Source organism: Dermacentor variabilis, chromosome 7, assembly GCF_050947875.1.
Source record: "Dermacentor variabilis isolate Ectoservices chromosome 7, ASM5094787v1, whole genome shotgun sequence".
Classification (NCBI taxonomy): Eukaryota; Metazoa; Arthropoda; class Arachnida; order Ixodida; family Ixodidae; genus Dermacentor; species Dermacentor variabilis.
The window spans coordinates 2,116,210-2,140,905 of NC_134574.1; the positions used below are offsets into that span (position 1 = coordinate 2,116,210).

A 24,696-nucleotide genomic window follows, 5' to 3' on the forward strand; every position below is an offset into this window, starting at 1 on the left:
AAGATACGTCATCTCGGCGCAGAGCCATGTTGTGGGGTTCGTTTTGCAGTTGCTGGTCTTTGTTGTATGTTTTGGAGCAGTGTCACCATTTCATCGCTGGTGGCTGCAAGCCAAGACATCCCACCCCTTACCACCAGCCATCCTCTTCCTGCCTAGCGGTTATCAGCACTGGCCAGTCAAGATTTTCCGGGCCATGGAGGAGCTGTTACGTTCGACCAGCAGGGGCTGGCAATCTTCGGGGAAGCGACCGACAGAAAGGCACCACCATGGCTGCGGTGGCGACTTGTGTTGTAAGGAGGACAATGCTCCGCGTCCCCAATGGAATGGCGCCGAGATGGGTAGAGGCAGTCGGCGGAGCAAGTATTGTTAGTGTGTACGCCAATAACGCCTTCACGGCTTGATTGGAGCAGGGGAGCTCTTGAAAGATACTTTGCGGTGTCGTCTCATGCAGCTTAGAAGTCGTCAGTCAATGGACAGACGTGGCAGCTACTGACTGCAGTGTCAACTCTGGGATGAAGAGGCGCCTGCTCGAGACAAGCACCGTGTCTGCGAAAACCCTCTCACCTTGGTGTGGTCAATGCAATCTGTGCAGGAGTGCGTAAACCCTCCCCCTCAAAGGTGGGTCAGCTACGATGACTTTGGACACTCCGTTAGGTCGAACCACTGTTTTCCCTCACTTAGAGATCTAGGGAGGACAGTGTGTTTATAAGCAGCCGTTGTCGGCTCTTCAGTCTGCATTCCTCTTTCAGGCATGCTAGACTGATGAACTGCAGCGTTTTCCTGTAGATACTGTAAATAAATCCCATATTCCTTGTTCTCGGTGAGAACAAGTCTCTCCCTTCAACAGCGTCCTCAGCGTGGATAAGTTGGACGAAACCATGGGCCAGCTACCATCTATTTCATGCCCAAACCCAACTATGACAGACTCAACCTACTTGGGCTTTTCCTTTCTTCAAATAAGGGCAACAAATGGGTTGCGGTTGCAATCAATAACGCCACACGCTTCGATATTACAGGAGGTCTACCTACAAGTTCTACCTTCGCATACAATTAGTCTCGCCAGAACACTGCAGGTTACTCACCATTTTATCTACTGTTTGGCCGCGATCCTGTTTTGCCCATTGACACTGTACTTTCACACAGTCACATACCGCTTATGCCCGCGATGCGATTTCTTTGGCAGCACACGCCCGTCAGATTGCCTGAACTCGCTCCACTGATTCCCAGGCTTCCCAGAAGTCCTGTTACGATATGTACCATAGGGACGTGCAGTATTTACCTGGCTCCCTCGTGCTCCTATGGTCATCATCTCGTTGTGTGGGCCTATCAGAAAAACTTCTGTCGCGATATTGAAGTCCCTACCGAATCTTGTGACAGCTTTCGAATGTGATGTACGCATTGCTCTCAAAGAGCCAGGCCAGTTGTCCGTACAGCTAAGAACTGATGTTGTTCATGTCCCCCGTTTAAAGCTTTATTTGCGTGCCTTTGCCAGTACATAATCACTAGTGCCGAATCGGGTGCTCCGACCGCAGTGGCGTAGTGTTGTGTTGCAAAGTAGGACATGCAGACAAGAGATTATGATGAAGAATGGTTGTTACGCTTTGGTCGCCATGTTCTAGTGTCAGTTGGTGCCTTCAGCATTTGCCTTGCAAAAAACAACATTCGGACTTGTCTCCGCCTCACAAGAATACAGTAAAACATCGTTAATTCGAAATCCCGGATAATTTGAAGGTTTTCTGCGGTCCCATATTTTCCAATGTAAATTTGTCGAAATAATTCACACCGGTGGCCTAGGCTAACCCAGTTATTTAGAAGATTTAAGGTGCTATGCGGCAATTCCCGATCCCCATTTCACCGCATACTAGACGAAACAACGGCCGTTCAGAGCCGCGACGTGACGCCACATAGCAATTGAAATTACATATAGACGAAGCGCCTGACCCGTAATACTGCTAGCACAAAAAAAATGTACACGGTACGCCCCATGCACCGCCGAAACACGCATCTGCAGAGGAAAAGACATGCTTCACTGCAATGCAGCAGGCATATCGGCTTCTGTCACATGCTCTCGTCACCCACTCCGCACGCTCCTCGCAATCGCAGCGTCAGCGCGTGTTCCATGCCGCTGCCATCGGCTGCCGTATGCCCATTCTCTCTCCGTGCCTGCGGCGACGTGTGCGTGCACAACGCCAGTCTGCGCTGTTTCTTCATGTGCGGTAGTTAGGGGTGTTGCGCCCAGCACTATTTTCTTTTTCCCTGAACTGTGCAGAAGTGCCAGTGAATGAAGATGCCAAAGTTTATGACTTTGACCCTGCAGCAGAAGTTCTGCTTGATCCAAGAAGTGGGTAAGAACGCGTTACAAGACCGAGTTGCTGAAAGGCACAGCGTGCCCCTCTCGACGTTGTCCACAATATTGAAGAACAAGTAGAAGGTACTGGAGGCCTACAGCAAGACATATTCTTCTAAGCGTTCGTGAGTACCAGGGTGTCTACCAAGTTGATGTTTCCAAATTCCTTAAATTTTACAGGTTTTCCCTGAGTGCCTTTGCAAAATTCCCTGAGTGATGTGGAACCATATTGACATGTGTACTTGTTTGTCTTTATCGGGTGACACGTTTCACCACCTAACAAATGTTATCGCACAGCGCGGGACGCACCTGCAGAAGTTTTCAGAAAGTTATCAATGCTTCTATCCGCTGTCTGTTGTCAGCAAACCTTGTGTTATTTGATTTCATCGCGTGACGCGAATGGTGTAGAACTTTGTTAAAGGCACGCGGGTACCAACGATTAGTCTGGAACATTCGACGACTGCTGTATAAAAGCAGACGCGCTTGACCCGCTGATCAGATTTTCAACGATCGCCAACCATGTTCGCCGCTATCGTTGTGCGATAAGTGTAGCCTCTTTTTGTGGGCACAGGTTCGCCAAATAAAAGTTAGTTTTGTCTTTAAGAGTATTGCTACTGTGTTCTTCAACATACACCGGAGTTGCGTCACTGGCCACCGACGACCTGTGTGAGACTATCCGAGCGGTTGTGCGGGAGGAAATACAGAAGCTGTTGCCTTCATCACAGCCTCAAGTGGCTTCGATTGCCGACGCCGTACGTGAGGAGCTCCAACAACAACTCGGAGTAGGCCCTGAATAGCCACAGCCTCAGCCACAAGCGATGACTTACGCCGCTGCAGCCCGCCGTCACATTCCCCCTCCGCGCCCCCGGCAGGGCCCAGTGACGACACAGTTCCGCCGTCCAATACCACCCCCGCCGCCAGCACGCAAAGCCGTCACCTCACGTGGCGTTCCAAAGAAGAGTGACGTTTGGTGCGCCCCCGACCACCGCCCGCTTTGCTATCACTGCGGAGAAGCCGGGCAAATCTACCGCTGATGCCCATACCGGGAGATGGGACTCTGAAGGTTCACCGTTAACGCGCCGCGACCACATATAGGCGAACGACTTCGCGATATCTACAACTACCTCGCCATCACTCAGTGGAGCCTCGACGACCGTCCCGTTTGCCGTCACCAGGCCTCTACCTGTCGCCGCAGCGCCGACCATACACCGGCCCAGCCCGGGGCCGCTCTGCGAGCCCATATCCGGAAAACTAAAAGCAGCAACCGATGGAGGTGCGGTTGCTGTTCGTCAAACTGACGAAGATCGTCCGCCACCGACGAAGAGGTCATCTCGACGACATAATAACAACACGCCGCCGTCCCGACGAAGTCAGGAAGCCAAGACTGCACCGACGAAAGATGACTTAACGATGCGACGTTCCAGCTTCAGTTCAACATGACGCAGCCATGATCCGACGCCAAGACCTAACTGCAACGCCAGACAAAGAACCAGCGACCTCGACGTCCTTCTCGACGGCCACGCAGTTACCGCCTTAGTGGACACAGGGGCTTATTACTCCGCCATGAGTGGACACATCGCCACCCAGTTGAAGAAAGTTAAGACTACATGGGAAGGCCCTCAGATTCAGACTGCTGGAGGACACTGTGGTATCCTGTGTTAACTTCGGGTTTCGGTTTTGGGTCGTTTACGTCAGGGCGCCACTCAGCGCCAAACGCTGTAAGTTGCCTCCGCAGAAATAAACATTCATTCTTTGTCTGGTCCCCGACTGAAGCAGTCCGGCTCTTTTTTGCGGAGCTGTGCGCCCCGGCCATTTAGGCCTCATGCCGTAAACCTTTCGTCCGGCCGCCCCATCGAAGCTACAACAAACTGGCGATGAGGTAAACCATTACCCTGCTTCCTACGTGCCCTTGCCGTTCTTCTGCTCCTCCTCCTGCTTCCGGCGTGCAAGACTGCGCAACTACGTCTCCTCCCTCAACCGCAACTCCCCCGCCTTTGTTCTCGCTGCCTAGCATAGCGTTCGTACCCCCCATACCGCCTTTCCTGCCGCTACCCGGTACTCCTGCGGTACCGTGGCTCACGTGGAAACGGTACTTTTGCACGTTTCTCAAGGCAACCTGAGGCGAGGCACTACAAGACGAGAGGAAGAAGGCCATTTTACTGAGTAACTTAGGCTTCGAGGGGCAGCGTCTCAACTACGACCTACGACGGCAGCGTCTCTCTACAACGGCTACTACGTTCGAAGACGTTCTCCGCATCTTCGACCAGCACTACGAAGAAAGCACCAATCCCCTGGTGCACCATATTATCTTCCGGGAAAGGAAGCAACTACCCGGAGAAACCTTTCAGGACTTCGTCACCGTGCTACAAAGGCTAGCGCCTGCTTGTGCGTTCGGCGCTTGGCACGAGTCCCTTCGCGACCAAATCCTCCAAGGCGTCGCATCAACAAGAATTAGAGAAAGGTTACTCTACGAAGGAACGTCCCTCACGCTCAAGAAGGCCCAGGAAATCGGACGAACCGTACAGCAAGTTCACAAAGAACTTCAAGTCTTTAACAGCTCGTCTATTCAGCGCGTCTCGACACAACACCAAGATGGCGTCGACAGCCGTCACCTTCCTTGCCCGGGCTCGCAAGATGGCGGTTCCTGCCACCCTTCTCCCTCGACCCGGCGGCTTCAAAATGGCGCTCGGCGGCATGGCGGAAAGTCGCGACCTGGGGAGGCCGGCCAACATGGCACGCGGCCCGAACTCCGCGGAGCCAGTTGAGACATTGCGGGCCATTGCTACCGATGTGGTTCACCTCACCACATCGCATCTGATCCAGGCTGTCCAGCCAAGCACGTTTCCTGCCGTGCATGCGGAAATGTGGGACACTTTCGCTTCAGTTTGCCGTTCAAGGAACCGAATGCATCGACAGTCCTCTGCTCGTACGCAGCTTGTTTTCACTGCATGCCAACAAGTGTCAGGAGTTCCAGCTGACCCAAGCGTTCAGTTTCCGTCTCTCCCGCACAACGCTCCCTCGGAGTTCACCCAGCCGTACTCGGGACAATCGGGACTTGTAAGGGACTTCATCCACGACGTTCATCTTGGAGCTTCAATGCAACCAGTCTCGGCAAAACTGCGTCCTCAACCTCGGGTTCTCCGTGAGCAAGTCTGTGCTGCAAACGGTATTTCGCCCCTGGAAAACAAAGTTCAGTCAGTTGTTAAGGCACCGCAGCCAACTGACAAGAAGTCACTGCATTCATTTCTCGGCGTCACGCGATACTATGCTAAACTGATCCTGCACTACGATGAATTGGTAGAGCCGCTTAGGAAACTGCTAAAGCAAGGACAACCATTTGTCTGGGATCAGGATACCGAGTATAGCTTCCAGACTATTAAGGAGGTGATTGCATGCGAATTTGGCTCTTACGCCAAAAGTGTTAAGACGTACGTGGACCGTCGTCGTGCATCAAAATGCCCTCAATTTCGTCCAGGAGATTTTGTCCGAGTACGTAATTTGAGAAAGTCCGATCCTAAATACTCGGGACCATTTAAGATTTCCCGTAGGGTAGGTCGCAATACTTTCACGCTTGAAAATGGCAAACGATGGAATGCATCCAAACTTGTGAAATGCCCTGCACTACAGGATTTTCTTGGAAAATTCACCGAAAACAGTCCCTCCAGTGACTACCCTTCCCTAGATGATTGTCTCCCACCTTTTCTTCCAGTTACTACTATTATAGGGGACATATTACGTTTCTTGTAGCGTAATCGTGCAGTACGCACATCATTACTACGGTGCTGACCGCCATACGAATTTGTCTTTCATGCCAAAAAGCTTTTTTTTAACATTAAAAGTTGTTAGCATTCTTACAGGGGACTATGGAGTGTAAAGTGCTTGTACGCACAATCTCTAATCCACGACAGCCACAGAGACTGTCTCGAGTCAGGCTCAGGGCAAATGAGCCACCCATTAGTGCTGTCCCAGGGGGCACACAGATGTTTGTACTGTCTACTTTTGTACTTTGTGAATTTTTTTTTTCATGTGTGATCTGTGTGTGCAAGGCTGCATCTCATAGTCTTCCCAAGACGGGTACTGATACTCTGCAGAACTGGAGTGCAATAGTTCATATTCAGTTTTCATGTTGTGCGTTTTCCTTAAATGGGGAAGTCAAAGATGTCATTTTCTATTGTGTAAAGATGTCATCACTAAACATGTGTGTTACAGTGCTAACATGTGTTCTTTGACTTTTGTTGCGAGGAGAGCGAGTAGAGCATTTTTCCTTTCAAGGGAGAGGTGATGTGGTATCCTGTGTTAACTTCTGGTTTCGGTTTTGGGTCGTTTACATCAGGGCACCACTCCGCGCCAAATGCTGTAAGTTGCCTCCGCAGAAATAAACATTCATTCTTTGTCTGGTCCCGCCTCTTTCTTGCGGCGCTGCGCGCCCCGACCGTTTAGACCTCATGCCGTAAACCTTTCGTCCGGCTGCCCCATCGAAGCTACAACAGACACCTCATAACGCCGACTGGAATGTGCACAGCAAGAATTACCATTGACGACCGGACTTACCCTGCCACCTTCGTTATCCTCCAACAGTGTTCACGAGACGTCATTCTCGGTATGGACTTCCTGAACCAACACGGCACAATCATCGACCTGAAGTTGAAGTCAGTAACGCTGTCGGAAGATAAAGCGATACTGCCCGAGAGCCCTCGTAGTCACCACGCCTTGAGTGTGCTCGAAGATCAAGTGAGCATCCCGCCTCGCTTCAGCATTGTTATTTCGGTCGGCACCAAAACACCCACTGACGTAGAAGACGACATCGAAGGCGACCAACATCTACTGCTCAACCGTGAAATTTGCATCGCAAGAGGGATCGCTTGACTGTGCGGAGGAAACACGAATGAGTTGCTGACAAACTCCAGCCAGGAGTTCAAGCACATCAACAAGGGCACGGCGATCCCATACATCGAGGAAATTCAGGAAACCAGCAATGCGTTTGTCCTCTCGGATTCTGCCGCATCTAACCCGACGACCGTAGTTCCCCGAACCAAACTTCGACATAAATCCAAGTTTCCCCAAGATTAAGCAACAGCAGCTCAGAAGTCTGCTCTGACGATACAAAGGCTGCTTTTCGACGTCATCGAGGATTCGACAAACACCAGTCGCCAAGCATCACATAATCACCGAGGAGTGCGCTCGACCACTTCGCCAGAGCCCTTACCAAGTTTCGCCGCGAGAATGTGAAGCTATAAGAGAACAAGTCGATGAAATGCTGCGTGACGACATCATCTGGCCGTCGAAAAGCCCGTGGGCATCCCCTGTTGTCCTGGTAAAGAAAAAAGACGGAACCCTACGTTTCTGTGTCGATTATCGTCGTCTGAACAAGATCACGAAGAAGGACGTATACCCCTCCCATGGATAGATGACGCATTGGCTCGGCTCTGCAACGCTAAATACTTCTCGTGGATGGACCTTAAGTCTGGCCATTGGCAAATAGAAGTCAACGAAAGAGATCGCGGAAAGACCGCCTTCATCACCCCAGACGGCCTCTATGAGTTCAAGGTTATGCCATTCGGACTGTGCTCGGCGCCTGCAACGTTCCAGCGCGTGCGGTTTTAGCAGGATTGAAGTGGCAGACCTGTCTCGTATACTTGGATGACGTCGTCGTCTTCGCCGGAAACTTCGACGATCACCTTAGGCGGCTTGCAACAGTACTAGAGGCCGTCAGGTCATCAGGGCTTACTCTGAAGCCGGAAAAGTGCCGCTTCGCTTACGACGATCTTTTGTTTCTAGGCCACGTCATCAGCAAATCCGGGGTCCGCCCTGACCCACAGAAGACAGCTGCCATCTCAAAGTTCCCGCAGCCCATCGACAAGAAGGCAGTGCGTAGATTCCGTGGCATGTGTGCCTACTATAGGCGCTTTGTCAAGGACTTTTCAAGCATAGCGGAGCCGCTAACACATCTAACCAAATGTAATGTCGAGTTAAAGTGGGAAACGCCACAGGCCGATGCATTTCAAGAACTCAAACGACGCATGCAGTCGCCGCCAGTACTTGCACACTTCGACAAGGATGCCGATACCAAAATCCATACTGATGCCAGTAGCCTAGGCCTCGGTGCCGTCCTAGTCCAGAGAAAAGATGGACATGAACACGGTGATATCCTATGCTAGCCAGTCGCTATCAAAAGCGGAAGGCAACTATTCCACAACTGAAAAGGAATGCCTCGCCATCATTTGGGCTACAGCGGAATTCCGCCCTTACCTATATGGGAGGCCATTCAAAGTGGTCAGCGACCATCACGCGTTGTGTTGGCTAGCTAACTTAAAGGACCCTTCAGGACGGCTGGCGCAGTGGAGCCTCAGACTAAAAGAATACCACATCACTGTAACCTACAAGTCCGGACGAAAAAACTCGGATGCCGATTGCCAATCACGCGCCCCCATTGAGCCACCGCCGCAAGATGATGAGGATGACGAAGCCTTCCTGGGAATAATAAGCGCAGGAGACTTCGCTGAACAGCAACGAGCAGACCCAGAGCTAAAAGGTCTCGTTGATTATTTGGAAGGGCACACTGACGTTGTCAATAGGGCATTTAGGCGCGGATTGTCTTCGTTCACACTTCAAGACAACCTACTCGTCAAGACCTTCTTACCAGTCCGCGCCAACTACCTTCTTGTTGTTCCGTCGGCACTCGTCCAGAAATACTGCACGCCCTACATGACGATCCGACCGCTGGGCACCTCGGTTTCTCCCGGACGCTATCAAGGATACAGGAAAGGTATTACTGGCCACGCCTAACCACCGATGTCTCCCGTTACGTCAAGACATGTCGAGACTCAGCGACGCAAGACACCACTGATGAGGCCAGCGGGATTACTTTAGCCGATCAAGCCTCCTTACCGACCTTTTCAGCAGATCGGGATGGACTTACTGGGACCATTTCCGACATCAACTTCCGGAAACAAGTGGATCGTCGTGGCAACGGACTATCTCGCCCGCTTCGCTGAAACTAAAGCTCTACTGAAAGGCAGCGCAGCCGAAGTGGCGAAATTTTTCGTCGAGAACATCCTGCTGCGACATGGTGCTCCAGAAGTCCTCATAACCGACAGAGGAACGGCTTTTACAGCAGAGCTCACCCAAGCCATTCTGCATACAGCCACACAAGCCACAGAAGGACAAGTGCCTACCACACGCAGACGAATGGTCTCACGGAGCGCCTGAACAAGACCCTCGCCAACATGCTAGCAATGTACGTCGACGTCGAACACAAGACCTGGGATGACGTCCTGCCGTACGTAACATTCGCTTACAACACGGCAGTGCAAGAAACAATACAGATCACACTGTTTAAGCTGGTTTACGGCAGGAACCCGACGATGATGCTCGACGCTATGCTGCCGCACGTCACTGACGAAGAGAATCTTGATGTCGGTACCTATCTCCAGCGCCCCGAAGAAGCCCGACAGGTCGCCTGCCTACGGATCAAGAACCAGCAGCGTGCCGACAGCCGACACTAGAACCTCCGACAACGCTTCGAGTACCAGCCCGGGGACCGTGTTTGGGTATAGACCCCGATACGACGACGAGGACTCAGCGAGAAGCTTTTGCGACGCTATTTCGGACCCTACAAGATCATCCGACATATTGGCGCACTGGACTATGAGGTCGTGCCAGACGGCATTTCGCATTCACAGCGGCATCGTGCACGATCTGAAGTGGTCTACGTGGTGCGTCTTAAACCCTTTTACGGATGCTCACGAACTTTCCTTATTTTGTTGTTTTCTTTGCTACAAGTGCTTTTCTTAATTACTTTCGTTTGTTTGCAGCATTGGGTAGATGCTTTCTTTTAGAGGGGGGTATTGACACGTGTACTTGTTTGTCTTTATCGGGCGACACGTTTCACCGCCTAACAAATGTAATCGCACAGCGCGGGACGCATCTGCATGTATCCGAAGTTTCTGGAAAGTTATCGATGCCTCTATCCACTGTCTGTTGTCGCCGAACCTTGTGTTATCTGATTTCATATCACGTGATGCAAATGGTGTAGAACTTTGTGGAAGGCAAGCGGGTCCCAAGGATTTGTCTGGAACATTCGACGACTGCTGTATAAAAGCCGACGCGCTTGACCCGCTGATCAGAATTTCGCCGATCGCCGACCGTGCTCATCACTATCGTTGTGCTGTAAGTGTAGCCTATTTTTGTGGGCACAGGTGCACCCAATAAAAGTTAGTTTTGTTTTTCACAGCATTGCTACTGTGTTCTTCAACGTCACCACCACGTGACAATATCTTATGTCAAGACGGGCTGAAACCATATCGCCCAATACTGTTATTCTATAGTAAGCATATCAAAAAAATTTTAAAGAACAATTTCATGCAATTTGAATATTAAGAAGTAGTGCTTATGTTACTCAAAAAGAGAATAGAAGGAAGGGATTATTAAATTCACAGCAAAAATTCGAAAAAAATTCTTCGAAAAAAATTGCAAATAGAGTCGGACAATCTCAAAAATGAAAAAAAAAAAAGGAGTGCATATGGAAGCAAATATTTTCGAATATGAGCTATTTCTATCAATTGACGGCAAGCTCAGTGGTATGAGGCCCGAACTTTGTCACAATTGAGATTCTCTCTCGACAGCTGGTGGGTCAACCTCAACTGTCCTGACGTACTCTCAGCACACGCACAAAGCCTCAGTGTTGCAATTTGGTTTGGATGAGGGCACCTGCTTCTTGGCATCAGATAACACATAGTTTTTCGAGCTCAAGCTCCTTGAAAGAAGCGGCGGCACGCTTCCTTTCCCATTCATTCCTCAATGCGTAGGTTTTTTCTGTTCTCGTCCTCCTTCCACTGCGCGCTCACCCCACGGACCTCTTCGTCAGTTGTGCAGTCAACGTCCAATTTTTTGGACTCCCTAGGGGCCGCAAAAATGTCCGTAAAATCGGGCAGTTCGAAAAAAATGAATGCATGTCATTTACTGCCCTTAAGGGCTGAAATCGCCACAGGCACATCCAAAAAGATGTACCAGTACACTTGCTGGGCATATCGGTGCTCGTACTGTGACGGGAGATGGCGGGTGGACGCTTGTATAATCAAGGAAAGGAAACTGTGTCCCGTGACAATCACCCCTTCCCACGCTTGTTATGCTTCGCCGCAAGACTTTTGTGCATGCTTCACCGCGTAAATTTTCTGTATTGAGGTGAAACTGACTTTTGGGAACTAGCATTATGTAACACGCCGGGCTTACCGAGCTTCAAAGCGAATCGGACCACAAAGACAGAGTCGGTGCCATTGCTTACACTGGCGAATTCTTTCAATGAAAAACATGGGGCCGAACGGCAAGAAACCTAATAGCGAACGTTGAAGCAGCTAGGCCTAGCGTTTACCGCGGTGGCAAGGTAATCAAAACGGCGACAGTGGTGGCTTTTATTAATGCCATTTTCAGGCCTGCGGTGACAGCAAAAAGTCAGGAAAATCGGACGGCAAAGGGTTCTTGCATTCGAAATTTCAGATGTTCGTATACATTGACTCTATGGGGTATGCGGTGATGCCACGAAGCCATTCGAATTATTGGGCGTCCTGAAAGTTGGTCGTCGACTGTACCCTGGCAACTCCTCCAGCCAGCGACTCAGCGTCAAAAGACCTATTCGTTATGATCTCTCTGTGTTATGCGAGCCAGCATTTCCGTGACTTTCGTTTCCTTTCAATGGAAGTACCGCTAATTTTCCCTGATATAAGCACAAGCTCCCCGAGCTTTCCCCAAATATTTCCAGTCTATTCAAAATTACTGACAATTCCCGGTTTTCCCGGTTGGTAGACACCCTGGTACTATATACGGATCCGAACGAAAATTTGTCAGAAATTAGGCTAGAAGTTTTGGTTTTGTTATTGCTGCCTGGCTATGGCTTGACTTCGTTATTGCTACGTGACTACAGCATCATTTATTTATTGTTGAGTGCGCACCTTGGCAGCACATGTACAAACCACACTTCGCGAAGTGCATCTTTTTTATTCCGCATTGAAGGACCGAGATGTCCGGACCACAACAACAGTACTCGGCCGCTTTCAAGAGAAAGGTTCGTTTAGCCGCACAGGACATCAGCAACAGTGCGGCCGGCAGGAAGTTTGGTGTCAACGAGGGAAGCATTCATGGATGGCGTCGACAGAAGGAAGCCTTCGCAGAAAGCTTCTTCGCGTTCCACTGCATGCTAAAAGCATGCAGTGGAACGCGAAGAAGCTTTCGCGGCCCAAAGAGTGGGACATTCCCGGAAATCAAACTCGCCCTGACTGAGTTTGTATGCCAACAGCCAGCCGCGCATCTAGCTGTGAGCATGGTGCTTATGCAGGCAAAAGCTAAGGAGCTTGCAAGAGAAAAAGGGCTACCGAGCTCCGCCTTCAAAGCGAGCAAGCACTAGACTTATCGCTACGTGTGCCGTGCTGGTTCTTCCTTACACCGCCAAACTTTGATTTCACAAAAGCTGTCAGAATCATTTGAAGAGCTGCTTGTGGCTTTCCAGTGCCATGTTATTTCACTGCGCAAGTCCAAGAACTTCCAGCTAGGGCAAATCTGCAATGCTGACCAAACACCGGTTTATCTGGACATGTCATCGCCCCTCACCGTGCACGAAAAGGGTACTAAACAAGTTTATGTCCGGTCCACTGGCAACAAGAAAATGCGAGTTACTGTCATGTTGTCGTGCACAGCAGATAGACACAAGCTTCCGCTCTATGTCGTCTTCAAGCGCAAGACAGTGCCTAAAGGTGAGGAGCGGCCAATAAATGTGGTCGTGAGATGCCATGAGAAAGGCTGGATGAACGAGAATCTTCTGCTTGACTGGATAAAGTCCGTTTGGTGTAGGCGGCCCAGCGCACTATTGTTGCTCCCGTCCATCCTCGTGCTGAACCCATTTCATTGCCATTTGGCAGACTCAGTGCAGAGGCTGTTGCGTGAATCCGGCACTGAACTCGTCGCTATCCCGAGCTGGATGACATCTCAGCTGCAGTCTTTAGATATTTGCGTGAACAAGCCGTTCAAGGACGTGGTCAAGCGGTGTTACGCAGATTGGATACGCTCAGGTGAGCCTGCAGTGACGCCGACCGGGCTGCTGAAGCGGGCTTCGCCAGCCGCGCTATCCAAGTGGATTGTTAGTTTTCCTAACTCGTATTATGTGCGGATAAAACTTTTTTTTTCCATTTCGAGTCCCAAAAATTTCACCTCGTACTGTATGCGGATTCGTATTATACACAGGTTTTTACGGTATACACACGCTCTGAACCAGCCCCCGACACAGTGTGTCAGACAGCAGCAGTGGTGGGAAAGTCGAAGGAAGAGACAAGGAAAGCTTTGCTTTAAAACTATCGGCCTAGATTAGAATAAATACCATAGTTAAACTACCCAAGATGGAAAAGAGAAAGTTTGGCCGAAGAGCTTTGGAGTGGAATCGCTTCTGAGCTCAATAAAAGTCAGCAGTTCACCTCAGATCTAGCGTGAGCAAGGGACAAAAGTTCAATTATATATAATTATTTATTAGCATCTTTAACCGAAAAGGCAGCATCTACTATATAAGGGCTACAGTAATCCGCAGATGAAAATTATGATGAATCGATAAAATACTACAAACGATAGGAAATCGTGCCCAAACAGTGAAGCTACACACAAACGAGCGAATGACATAATCCATTCAGGAGTCCGGTCGAAGGTGGACAGCGTCGGTGGCAGGATGGCTGCCGCTGGCGTGGCTTTCATCACGCAGACCGAACGCATGGTGAGCACCGCACTGGAAACTAGGAAGGGGAGGTCAATCCCACTTCTGACATCATGCTGTGTCCACTCCTGTAGAGCAGTGATATGCAAGCAAAAGACTGACGCCACTCCGATGTAGCCACGCGCTCCAAACCTGTGTTATTAGCTGCTTTTTATCTTTTTTCCTCAGTGACCTCACAGGCCCATGCACACCAGTGCTTGGCCAGAACAGAGTCAACCTATAACACTACCGTCATATGGGATGATCCACTCGCCAAAGAAGAATGTAACAAGTGGAGGGACCAGATGTTTGAAGCGGAGGAGCAGGGGGTTGTAGAAACTCTACGATGCTGCTACACAAGCAAGGATCAAATAGTACAAGTATACAAGTTGCATATGTGTTTGCCGATGCGAGTCCAACAGCATAGGGAGTGGCAGCATACTTGGTAGTAGTGTACAATGATTGAACAAAAGAGCCAAGGCTATTGACAGCGAAAAGCCGCGTCGCTCCAATTAAAGAGCTAAGTTTAGCAAGATGAGCTAATGACAGCGGTGATAGAATCAAGATTAAGCAACTACATCAAAAGTCACTTCACTGAAAGAATTCAAGAAGCAGCTTGCTGGACTGACTCAATGATTGTACTTCATTGGATCAAAGGGACAAGCAAAAGGGATACATTTGATACCAACAGAGTCGCAGAAGTAAGAGAAAAAAAAACTACAAATGAGTGGGTCGTTCATTAAAGGTGAAGACAATACAGCCAATCTACTCACACAAGGTATAAGCAAAGACGTTGATGAACTAAAAAATATGGTGGCACGGAGCCGAATGGGTTATCTCCGTGGAGCCAGACAGGGCAAGCGTGATTCACACAAATGTGCAGATCGACACGAAGCGCAATGTCACACCTGCACAGGAACAACAGAGAATAAGATAATCTTGCAAATAAATTATTCATCATATGGGCGGCAGTCATCATATGGGCATGGGTATTAAGATTCATAGACAATGCAAGAAGAGAACATGGGGCCATTAACAGGAAAAGAGATTATAACTGCAGAGATATAGTGGATACGACGAACACAAGTACGACTCAAGGAAACAAGCAGCAATGCTCATTTCAGAGCTAACTCCTTTAAAAAAAGGGCACAAGAAGTCTACTGCGACGACAGAGGACTCATAAGACAGGAAGGATGTTTGCACTACAGCCAAGAATCAAACCGGCATGTCATTGTACTTCCAAAGGACGGGTATTTCACAGAACTACTGATATGTCACGTTCATCAAATAATATGACACGGCAGAGTTGAAGCAATGCTAGTGCAACTGCGGGCTAAGTACTGGATATTGCAAAGTCGGCAAGCTGTGAAAAGAGTTCTAAACGGTCTGTAAGAGGCATAACACAAGACCGGCCACTCAAGTTATGTCTCCCCTTCTGACGGACAGAGTCAATGAATCGGGGCCATTTCAAGCCACGGGAGTTGACTTCAGCGGAACACTTCATGCGAAAAACAGATACGAGATTGTAAAACAATACGTAGTAATTTTTACCTGCATGGTAACGAGACGTGTAGACTTGAAAATGACTAACCACATGTCGGCATTAAATTTTTTACAAGCTTTCCGGCGATTAACCGCAAGACGGGGTATGCCTGCCATAGCCTACTCTGACAACGCCAGGACTTTTACAAAGGCTGAGAAGGAAATCAACAGAATGCTTGAAGCTGCTAGGCAAGAACGGGTGAAGGATTGCGGCAGTATACACCAAATACAATGGAACGATAGCCGAGTGCAGCCCGTAGTGGGGAGGATTTTACGGGCATCTCATACGAAGCCTGAAGACTTCAATGTGAAAAATCATTTCAAGAAAAACAACTCCAGTGGTAGAGCTACGCACAAGTGTAGAAGCTGAAGGAGCACTTACTAGCAATCGACCATTAACTTACGTGTACGGCAAACACTATTGAGCCCATGCCACTGACACCTGGAGACATCATAGGCAGACAACAGCTTCAAGACAGACAAACAAGGCCATACAACGAAGATGTTGAAGAAGCACTGCAAAGTAGATGCAAATTCATGAAAGCTTGGTGGAAAAGACGGCACCACAAATATCTCGAGGAAATAGGAGCTACTGTCAAAGCAAAGTCTCGAGACAGAGAGAGAGAGAGCAAAACTTTATTGCATATAAATAAAATAAGGCACGATGGTTGGAGCCCCTATTCCAGGGCCCCACTGGCACGAGCGGCTCGCTGGGATTGGTCCAGAAGAGCCAACTGGCTCTCCCGACCCTCGTCCACAAGCCATGCCTCCCACTGCCTATTCCTCATTAGTGGATTTTGGTGTAATATGGGGCTGTCTTTGTGTGGAGGCCTCCTGGGGTACTCCCATGTGATGTGCTTTAGTGTGGGTGTGTCTGTGCACCACAAACACTCGTCAGTGAACCTCATGAGGTGTATTCTGTGTAGGTGGTGTAGGTTGGGGTATGTATTCATCTGAATACGATGCCAGTCCCTCTCCTATTGGCTGTTTAAATCGGAGTGAGGATGTCCAAAACGTCTCCGCTCCTGCCTTTGCTGTTAGAGAATGTCACGAGTATTAGGTGGAAGGTCGTCGCTAGGCCATGCCGTTGCTCGGACGTTTAATTCTCGAGCAATACGGTCTGCCCTCGCGTTTCCTTCCAGTCCTTCGTGTGCCAGACACCATACGATAGTGTGGTGACCCTCTAGTTGAGTGCCTAAAATTTTGATTATTGATTTGGGTTCCATTCCATGTAGAAACAGGCGGCAAGCCGCTTGTGAGTAAGATAATATGACAGCCGAATTGGTTTGGCGCTCGGCGTCCTGAATGGCCAAGGTGATGGCTGCAACCTCTGCCACGCATGCCGAGGCGATTTTGAAGGATGCCATTGTTATTTTGTTGTTGCATGTAGAGACTATCGTGAAAGTGTCTGAGCTGGCTCGACTGGCATCCGTATAATACACTCCCGGTCCCATGCCAAAACATTTGGGAAGTCTTTACCCTTGCTCTGCGTCGTCCGGGATGCTACTTGAGGTGCATGTTTTTGGGAATTGGGGCGACCGCGATGTGCAAGAGCCGGACCTGCACAACCTTTTCAAAGAGTTTCCGAGCGCACGACGTTAGGGAGATGGGTCGAAGGTTGTTGATGTTACGAGGCTTACCTGGTTTAGAAATTAGAATAATTTTTGCTTCCTTCCATTCTTTCGGAAGGACGCCGTCCACTGTCCAGACCGTGTCGTTAAAGAATTTGGTCAAGCCCTTTAGCGTGTCGTCACTTAGATCACGAATCGTTGCATTCGTGACCTGATCTACCCCTGGGGTCATGTTTTTCTGAAGGAGTGTGCCGCTGCATAAACCTCTCCAAAGGTTATGGGGGCGTCCAGTTCCAGTTGGTCCTGACCTTCGTAAACAGGTTTGATGAATTGCCTAGTCTGAACGGTTCCTACGTATATCTGTTTAATTTTGTCTATCATGTCAGCTTCCCAACCTTCAAACTCGTTTTCAAGCAGCTTGAGTGTGCGATTCGCGACTGTTTTTGTTCCTCCCGGGTCAATCATACTTCGAAGAATTCGGCACATTTTCCAAAATGTTTTTCACCCTGGTTTTCAATTATCACCACACCACCTTTGGACAGTGGTTTTACTTGTCGCGACTTTGCTTCACGTTGAAGCAAAGTGGTAACAAGCAAAACCACTGTCTAAAGGCGGTGTGGTGTTAATTGAAGACCAGGGTCCAAGAACATATTGGAAAATGTGCCGAATTGGAAAAAGTAACTCAGGACACGATGGAATAACAAGGACTTGTCTACTTCGCACAGGCAACAAAGTATTTCTCAGAAGATCTATGAACATCTACCCTCTTGAAGGGTGCTTAGAATAGCCTGCCAAAGCCTATCTCAGGGCAAGTTGGGAGAGCAGGGGCCTGTAAAATATTGTCATCAAGGCACTCAAAGAGCAAGAGAATGGCTCCTTGTCACAAGCACGTGCTACTTCTTTAATAAACCATTCATGTTCAAAGCAGTTGCTGGTCTCAATCATTTCAATAAGCTTCTCAAATGCCATAAAGTAAAGAGGCCCACTGGCTGTGCATACATGCATTAATGCCAGCAAATTCTTCACTAATCTAGGAATAAAACTTTATGGCAAGAATACCACGAGCCCTAGCAGCTTCACACAAAATTTCCTTCAAGGCAACCAAAATAAGGTGTTACTTACGTTGCTTGGGGTCAGGACCACCTGACAATGACCGGCCAGAATCTGTGCTGGTCCCCGACGGCCGTCCCATCATTCAGGACGCTCGACTTAATTCCAGTCAAAACCTGCCTATAATAAAAAGCTGCTAATTATCCACAATGAGCACAGCACTGAACAAAAATGTTTAACATAAATGCTTTGATCTTAAAGTAACATTTTTTGATGACAGAATGTGCAGAATCATTTTTTACTGTGAAATTCACGACCTGCTGTGAAAAGCATATGCTACAATTCCCATGTTTCACATATCTATCAGGGTACCTCAAGTAAAGTCAATTAAACCAGGTCCAAGCCAACGTAATCAGGCCCAGATAAAAAAGAAATGAGAAAGTGGGCAACAGTGTTACACTTCATCGTGAAACACATTGCAATGTGAAGTGTGCCAGTAACAAGGTTCAATACTGCACTGCCGCCAAATTGATTCCACAGGCTTCTTTAAAACAGCCTTTAAAAGATTAAAAATAAGAGCTGAACCCATGTTGCAGTGCAATTCAGCTTTGGAATATTTAGCACCACAAGAAATCAATAGTTCTGCAATAAAGCAAATAACAAACATAATGAGAGCGTTGAATGTTGAGCAAGGGGGCTATTCTGTAAGTGTCCAACAAGTGGACATGTCCATTTCGTCTTCTGCTGAAGTTCTGATTGGCTCGGCTACGGCTCGCATCAGGAGAGGCAAGCGACCTCAGCCAAGCAGCAAGCACTTCAGCAGCAGACAAAGTGGACATGTCCATTAGGTGGACAATTACACAATAGCCGCCCAGAAGAACACAACTGTATACCGCTGTGCTTTCTGCAGCAGATTTTCACTGCAGCACACTGCACCGTTCAGTCAGAGTGCAACAAATGCTGCTTCCATTTAGCTGAAACTTCTATGCATACAGTTCATGTAAGTGCTTACAGCATGGCCTGTATGCGTACGAAACCAACCATATTTCATAACATCGACTTTGTTTTCCAGTCACCCGCTTTCTATAGTCAAGTGGCTCTGGTGCTGCCAGAGCCAATGACAAACGGTGAAAAGAATAGGGGATGAAACAGAATGCTACAAAACAGTGCAATATTGTTGGGTTTTGAACGAGCACTGGCACCAGGTTTCTTTAGAACATTAGCTAAGAGAAATGCCAATTGTGCAACATGCCATGGCAATGACATTGACAAACACTAATGCACATTCATTGGCGAGCATTCCACATTAATTAGCCCGTGTGTGTGGATCTGCAATGGCAGACCACAGAGGGTCAAGCAAGCCCTTGAGGTAATGTAAAAAAAAAAATTGCCTCACACCAAGCCTGCCAGTGCACTGAAATAGCGCTGTTTTGACATTGCCACTACTTTGCCTGCTGCTCCTGGCGATTATACTGCATTAGAAACATAATTGACAGATTTACTGTGCTTAAGTCTTAAGCACACGCCTGACACGGGAACGCTGCGATTGTAACAGACATGTCAACGTCACCAAATTCTACGCTCAACTTTGGTTCGCGCTTCATTTTCTCACGTAATGACATTGACAAATATGGCGACGGGGCGCATAGCGCAGCATATCATAGTGTAGTATACGCGACCACCGCTAGAGTCGGCAACCGCGTTAAGTCCTCAAACACCTCATTCTCTTTGTTTCAAATAAATCTTTCTGAAATGTTAAAATACACACAGGCGAACACGGGACATTGTCGCAAAGCGAGCCAATAAGGTATCGCATTCTTTAACAAGACAGCACGGCTTGTCGAAAGGGGGCCGTTTGTGCAAGACAAAAACAGCTCTTTGAACGAGCGTGCGGCGCGGCTTGTACGTTCAGTGCGGTGACATGTTTCGACATCACGCGACCAACTGAGCCAAGCATTCGCGCGAACGGCGCCGCGCAAGACGCGCGAGCGATACCCGCGCCGAGCGGCCTCACCGAAACGAGCGCACACGCATAAGCACGGTGGAAACAAACGGGCACGCGATGTGCATGCCGCAAAATCAGTGCCCACCCTGCTAAGCACACTTCATTATCTGTCCGCGAATTAGCCGGTGTCAACTACAAATTCGCTCACCTAGTGAACAATGACCTGTTACGTCCGCAACTGTCGCCTTATATCGGCGACAAGACTTTATAGCAATGGCTGCCCTCGCCAGCGACTACGACGACGTGCGGCGGTCAAAAATGCTCCTGCGCTATTCTGACGACAGGTCACTGTTGTTCCGCAGTCATCATCAGCAGCCTAGTGGCTTACGGTATAAAAGGAAGTTGAATATCCGCAGTTGTAGCAGTAATCGCGCGGCAGCTTGCTGCGTGTGAAGCGGACGGCAGCTTCGGCACAGTACCGCGAACCAAGCCCGCGCGAGTATGGACTGGACGACGGTTGAGCCGTTGCGGCTTTCGAGCGGTCAAGTGCGAATCCTGCTCGCTGAAGGCGTGGATTTGAGTGCGCGATCCGCAAGGAACAAGGTGACAGTTCTCGACGCTGACTGCGATCCCGGTGCGCTTGAGCGCCGCCACCGCGGGACGCTGAGGTGCGCATGCCCGAGGGAATTCGACAGCGTGCGCGAGTTCGAGAGTCACTACGCTAGCCGCCACCATCTCACGTGCGCGCAGTGCCGCATCGCACTGCCGACGGAGTACTTGCTTGAACTGCACATCGCGGAGTCTCACAACCCTATCTTCGCGGCACGTCCTACGTCGACTAACCATCCCAAGTTTGAATGTGTGGTCGAAGGCTGCACAGAGCGCTTCGCAAGTTGGGCGGACCGCAAACAGCACACAGTGGATGCGCACAGGTAGAGTGAATGAGGAGGATTTTGATTGCCACGCGACCTCCTTGTGGCTGCGAACTCTTTTTAATCCCTTTTTATCGCCGTAAATATGTACACCCCTCCTGCAGTTGCTGACGTAGGCAGTATGCGGTGGCGCTGTTAAGAGAAGCGATGGTGGCCTCGATGTAGCGCGCCGCTACGTCGAGGCACCCTATTCGTAAGTTCCGTAGACTGTCACACCACCCCGCGGCCATCAGCGAATTTTCTCAAAGACTATCGGAGTAACCGCAGGCGGCGCGGCGATAGCGAATTTGCTTGCTTTCTTCGTGGCGGCCAGTAAGCTTGATTATCTGTTTCTTAAGCATCGTTTGTGCAAGATGAAGTTCAAGAACAATTGCATGTGCTACATGCCGTAATGCACCAACAGAGCTGTTGCCAACTGAAATGAACCTTCATTAATTCCGCAAAATGTGTCGCAGAAGAATAAATGGGTTGTCAAGTTTCGAATTGGCAAGCCGGTCACACCACTGATGAAAATGTGCAGTGAGCATTTCGTCTGCAGTGACTTCTGGAGTCACTTAGTTAAGAAAACGAAAGTTATCTGCTGATGTGCGTACATTTGTCTGTTTTTCTATGGAGAATCAATGCATTAGTTACAAAAATAGCGCTTGTGACAGTATATTTCAGCAGCTCAAACAATGGCGTGGCTTTGATCCCGAGTATATGTAGTACGTGGGCAAGCATCTGAAGTATTTGCTCAGGCCTCGCCTGCATCAACTCGTAGTGTGTTGTTGCCACGGTGTCTCGTTTCGCTGAAAAAGCTTGTTTTCGTGCTCGCTGCACCCCATGCTCCGTCGTGCGGCCATGCTTGGACTGTGCTCTTGTGGCCAGTGCAACGAGAACACACGAGCATTTAAGATAAAATTTGACATCTTTGTATCACTTTGTCACAGCTCTAGAGAAAGGCTTCAGTAGACCTATGTGGGCGGGCGTAGTAAGTATTTGACAATGCTTCACCGGCAGCAGCCCGCAGTATGGTCGCCATTGTCTGGGCCTGCCAGAAACACACGTGTTTACATTCTGGGCTGTTTACAGCGCACAGCCAAGCTTTGCAGCTACAGCGGCCCTGAAAACAAGATTGGTAGAACATGAAACACAAGACACTGAATTTGCAACGGGAGCGCAACAAGCTTCTCTCGTGACTCCTGGTCACTCAGAACGATAATACGACTGCACCATCCAAAATAAAACAATCGGCAGGGCTTTCTTTACATCTGTACGTGCTAGCAAATTGCAGTTGCGATAACCTCAGTGATATCCTTCCTTTAATTATCAAATACAAATATCTGCTCATAACTAGTTAAAGGAGCTTTAGGACATTATAGAGCAGTAAAATTAACTGTTCATCGTGAAACGGGAGTGCGCGATAGGCACGCTTTGCGGGGCGTCGTGATTAGCACAAAGAAAAATATTCAAGACAAGCTAACGTACCTTGATAAGAACCTTCCCGGTCTTAAATAATTTCCAGCTCAGGCGGCTTCTGCCGGACATATGACATCTGCAGGCAAAGCCCTTGCACAGTCATAGCTGATGCACAGCAGGCCTTCATGCCGCAACAAATAATGCGCTTGGCATTCATGATCTCTTCCCCTTTAATGAAGCACCGTATCCGCATTACTGAGGTATCTATGTGGCACATGGTGTCACTTAGCAAAAGTGATTGTGAAAAAGGTAGAGCCATCTTGTAGCGCTAAGCCAAATATGAGCTGACGTGAAGGACTCGCATGTGCGCAGGGGTTCCTATACTCTCTGTGGGCACGATATTGAGTTGCCTTATGTGCCACCTATAGGGGACGGAACTTGCGAGTAGCGATGGCAGATTGGGTGTTACCGGCTTTTACCCCGTTCATAGGAATTGACACGGGATCAAAAGCTTTTACATTTATCATGCAGCACAGGATGCACTTTGTGAGAATGTTCCTCGTCTATCTAAAGAGCACAGAATACTATGCAATAAGATTTTTTCTTACGGTACATTTGACTGGTCCTCACCATGCTCCGACTCGGATTGCAATGATGTGGAGTCTGCTCTTCATTGGCGCCAGAGAGTGTTACCATGCTGAACCTGCTGCTGGCTTGTCAGAGCAGTCGGAGACTGGGAAAGTAAACGCATTGGCATGCCTTCTCTTGTAAACAAACGAGGCACGCAGGTGCTGAGGCCAGCTGATGTCACACCAACAATGGGAACTGCAGGAGCCACAGAGCTTGAACTCCATCAGATATTGGTCGCTGTCCCACGTCAAAAGTAAGAGCAAGGCTCTGAAAGAACCAGCTAAATGTAATGCATGCTATCGGAGCCCTTTGGAGCACTTGAAAACGACCAGCCAAATGTGTCATTTGCATTAGCTGACATTCTTGAAAATGGCTTCTCTTACATTGCTACCGTACCCTTTTTCACCAAAGTATCTGCTGTAAGGAGGTCTGCAGGTAATGAAGAATGGACATATTCTTAAATCACTGTTGAACATTAACCTACTATGTTTTCTGCATCTTGCATACAAGTAAAACTCCAAACAGACACGATTGCCAAACTGAAATGTAGCAATGGCAGTACAAACACCCCAGCTCACCCTGACATATGCTAGCACCCTCTTTTTTGCTTTTTTGGTAAACTTAAAGGTCTATATATGAGGTGTCCCAGCTAAGTATAGCGAAGGTCAACGAAAAAAAGAGATTGAAAAAACATAGTGCAAGACGAGGTATTAAGACATATGGTCATTGGTCATTGGAGGTTTGACGACCGAACACCATAGGTCTTGAAATTTTATCTTGTACTGTATTTTTTCAATCTTTTTTCATTGGCTTAAGTTACCTGGCTCACCCTGTACATTTTGCATATTGTCACAGTACTGTGATCAGAGTGACAATAACGACCATCAATAATGAGACAAAAAAGACTTTGCAGAGCTTAGGCTAGACCATCCAGCATATTGGATGCTCCATGATAATTTGTTAGTAGACTGTATAAATACATTTTTAATTTGCCTCTATCTGCGTACCTGCAACGTCTTGGTAGAGGTATGGGCTTCAGAGCAAGATGGAACTCCGCAGCAGTATTGTCCTCGGCTGTCCTGCCATACCGACAGGTGAGGCCACTGGTTCAACCCCAAAATCAATACCCAGGCAGCCATGTAACCATGCCACCTTCTCCACCGTCAGTGTCCACTAATGGCTTGACACATATGCGCGTCTCACTAAGCACATTCGCTGGGACCCAACAGCGATGCTCGCAGATGTTTTCTACCTCAAGGCTACAGCTCGCACCTGTTCTGAGACTCGCGACCCAGATCTGACCAAGTGGGACATTTGCAAGCATAAGCTACTGAGTCTCTTCACAGGCTTGCTGGTTGCTAGTGCGCCGCTGCGAAAGAACTCTCCTGTTGGGCTCAGGTACCTATCGAATCGTATATTGCTTGGTGTTCTAGCTCTTTGTCGCCAGGCTGACAAAGTAAGCCACATTCTGAAAAGCATTGCCGATGCATTCTGCTTGCTTGTTTTTGATGACTGCTCCACTGTCCACAAAATTGCCTGCAAGTGCTACAGTT

The 24,696-nt window shown here is 48.8% G+C and overlaps 2 protein-coding genes across 9 annotated transcripts in view; one reads left to right on the forward strand and one right to left on the reverse strand.

Annotated features, from left to right (window-relative positions):
• The window catches only part of LOC142587282 (uncharacterized), a 378,424-nt gene extending 357,928 nt beyond the window's left edge, over positions 1-20,496 (reverse strand). For 3 of the 7 annotated variants that reach the window (XM_075698155.1, XM_075698154.1, XM_075698153.1), the window contains exons 1-2: positions 20,392-20,495; positions 18,311-18,418 (exon numbers count right to left, since the gene is read on the reverse strand). In XM_075698155.1, coding sequence (XP_075554270.1) covers positions 18,311-18,383 — 73 coding nt within the window. In that variant the 5' untranslated portion in view covers positions 18,384-18,418; positions 20,392-20,495. Of the gene's footprint in view, positions 1-5,326; positions 5,525-18,310; positions 18,419-20,391 lie in introns of those variants that run through there. The other 4 variants (XM_075698159.1, XM_075698160.1, XM_075698158.1 and 1 more) reach the window with 3 other exon arrangements.
• A 51-nt stretch (positions 20,497-20,547) lies between these two features.
• l(2)k10201 (zinc finger protein 511 lethal (2) k10201) overlaps positions 20,548-24,696 on the forward strand; it is a 72,231-nt gene continuing 68,082 nt past the window's right edge. For both annotated transcript variants that reach the window (XM_075698161.1, XM_075698162.1), the window contains exon 1: positions 20,548-21,115. In XM_075698161.1, the coding sequence (XP_075554276.1) occupies positions 20,685-21,115 (431 nt within the window). In that variant the 5' untranslated portion in view covers positions 20,548-20,684. The remainder of the gene's footprint in view (positions 21,116-24,696) is intronic.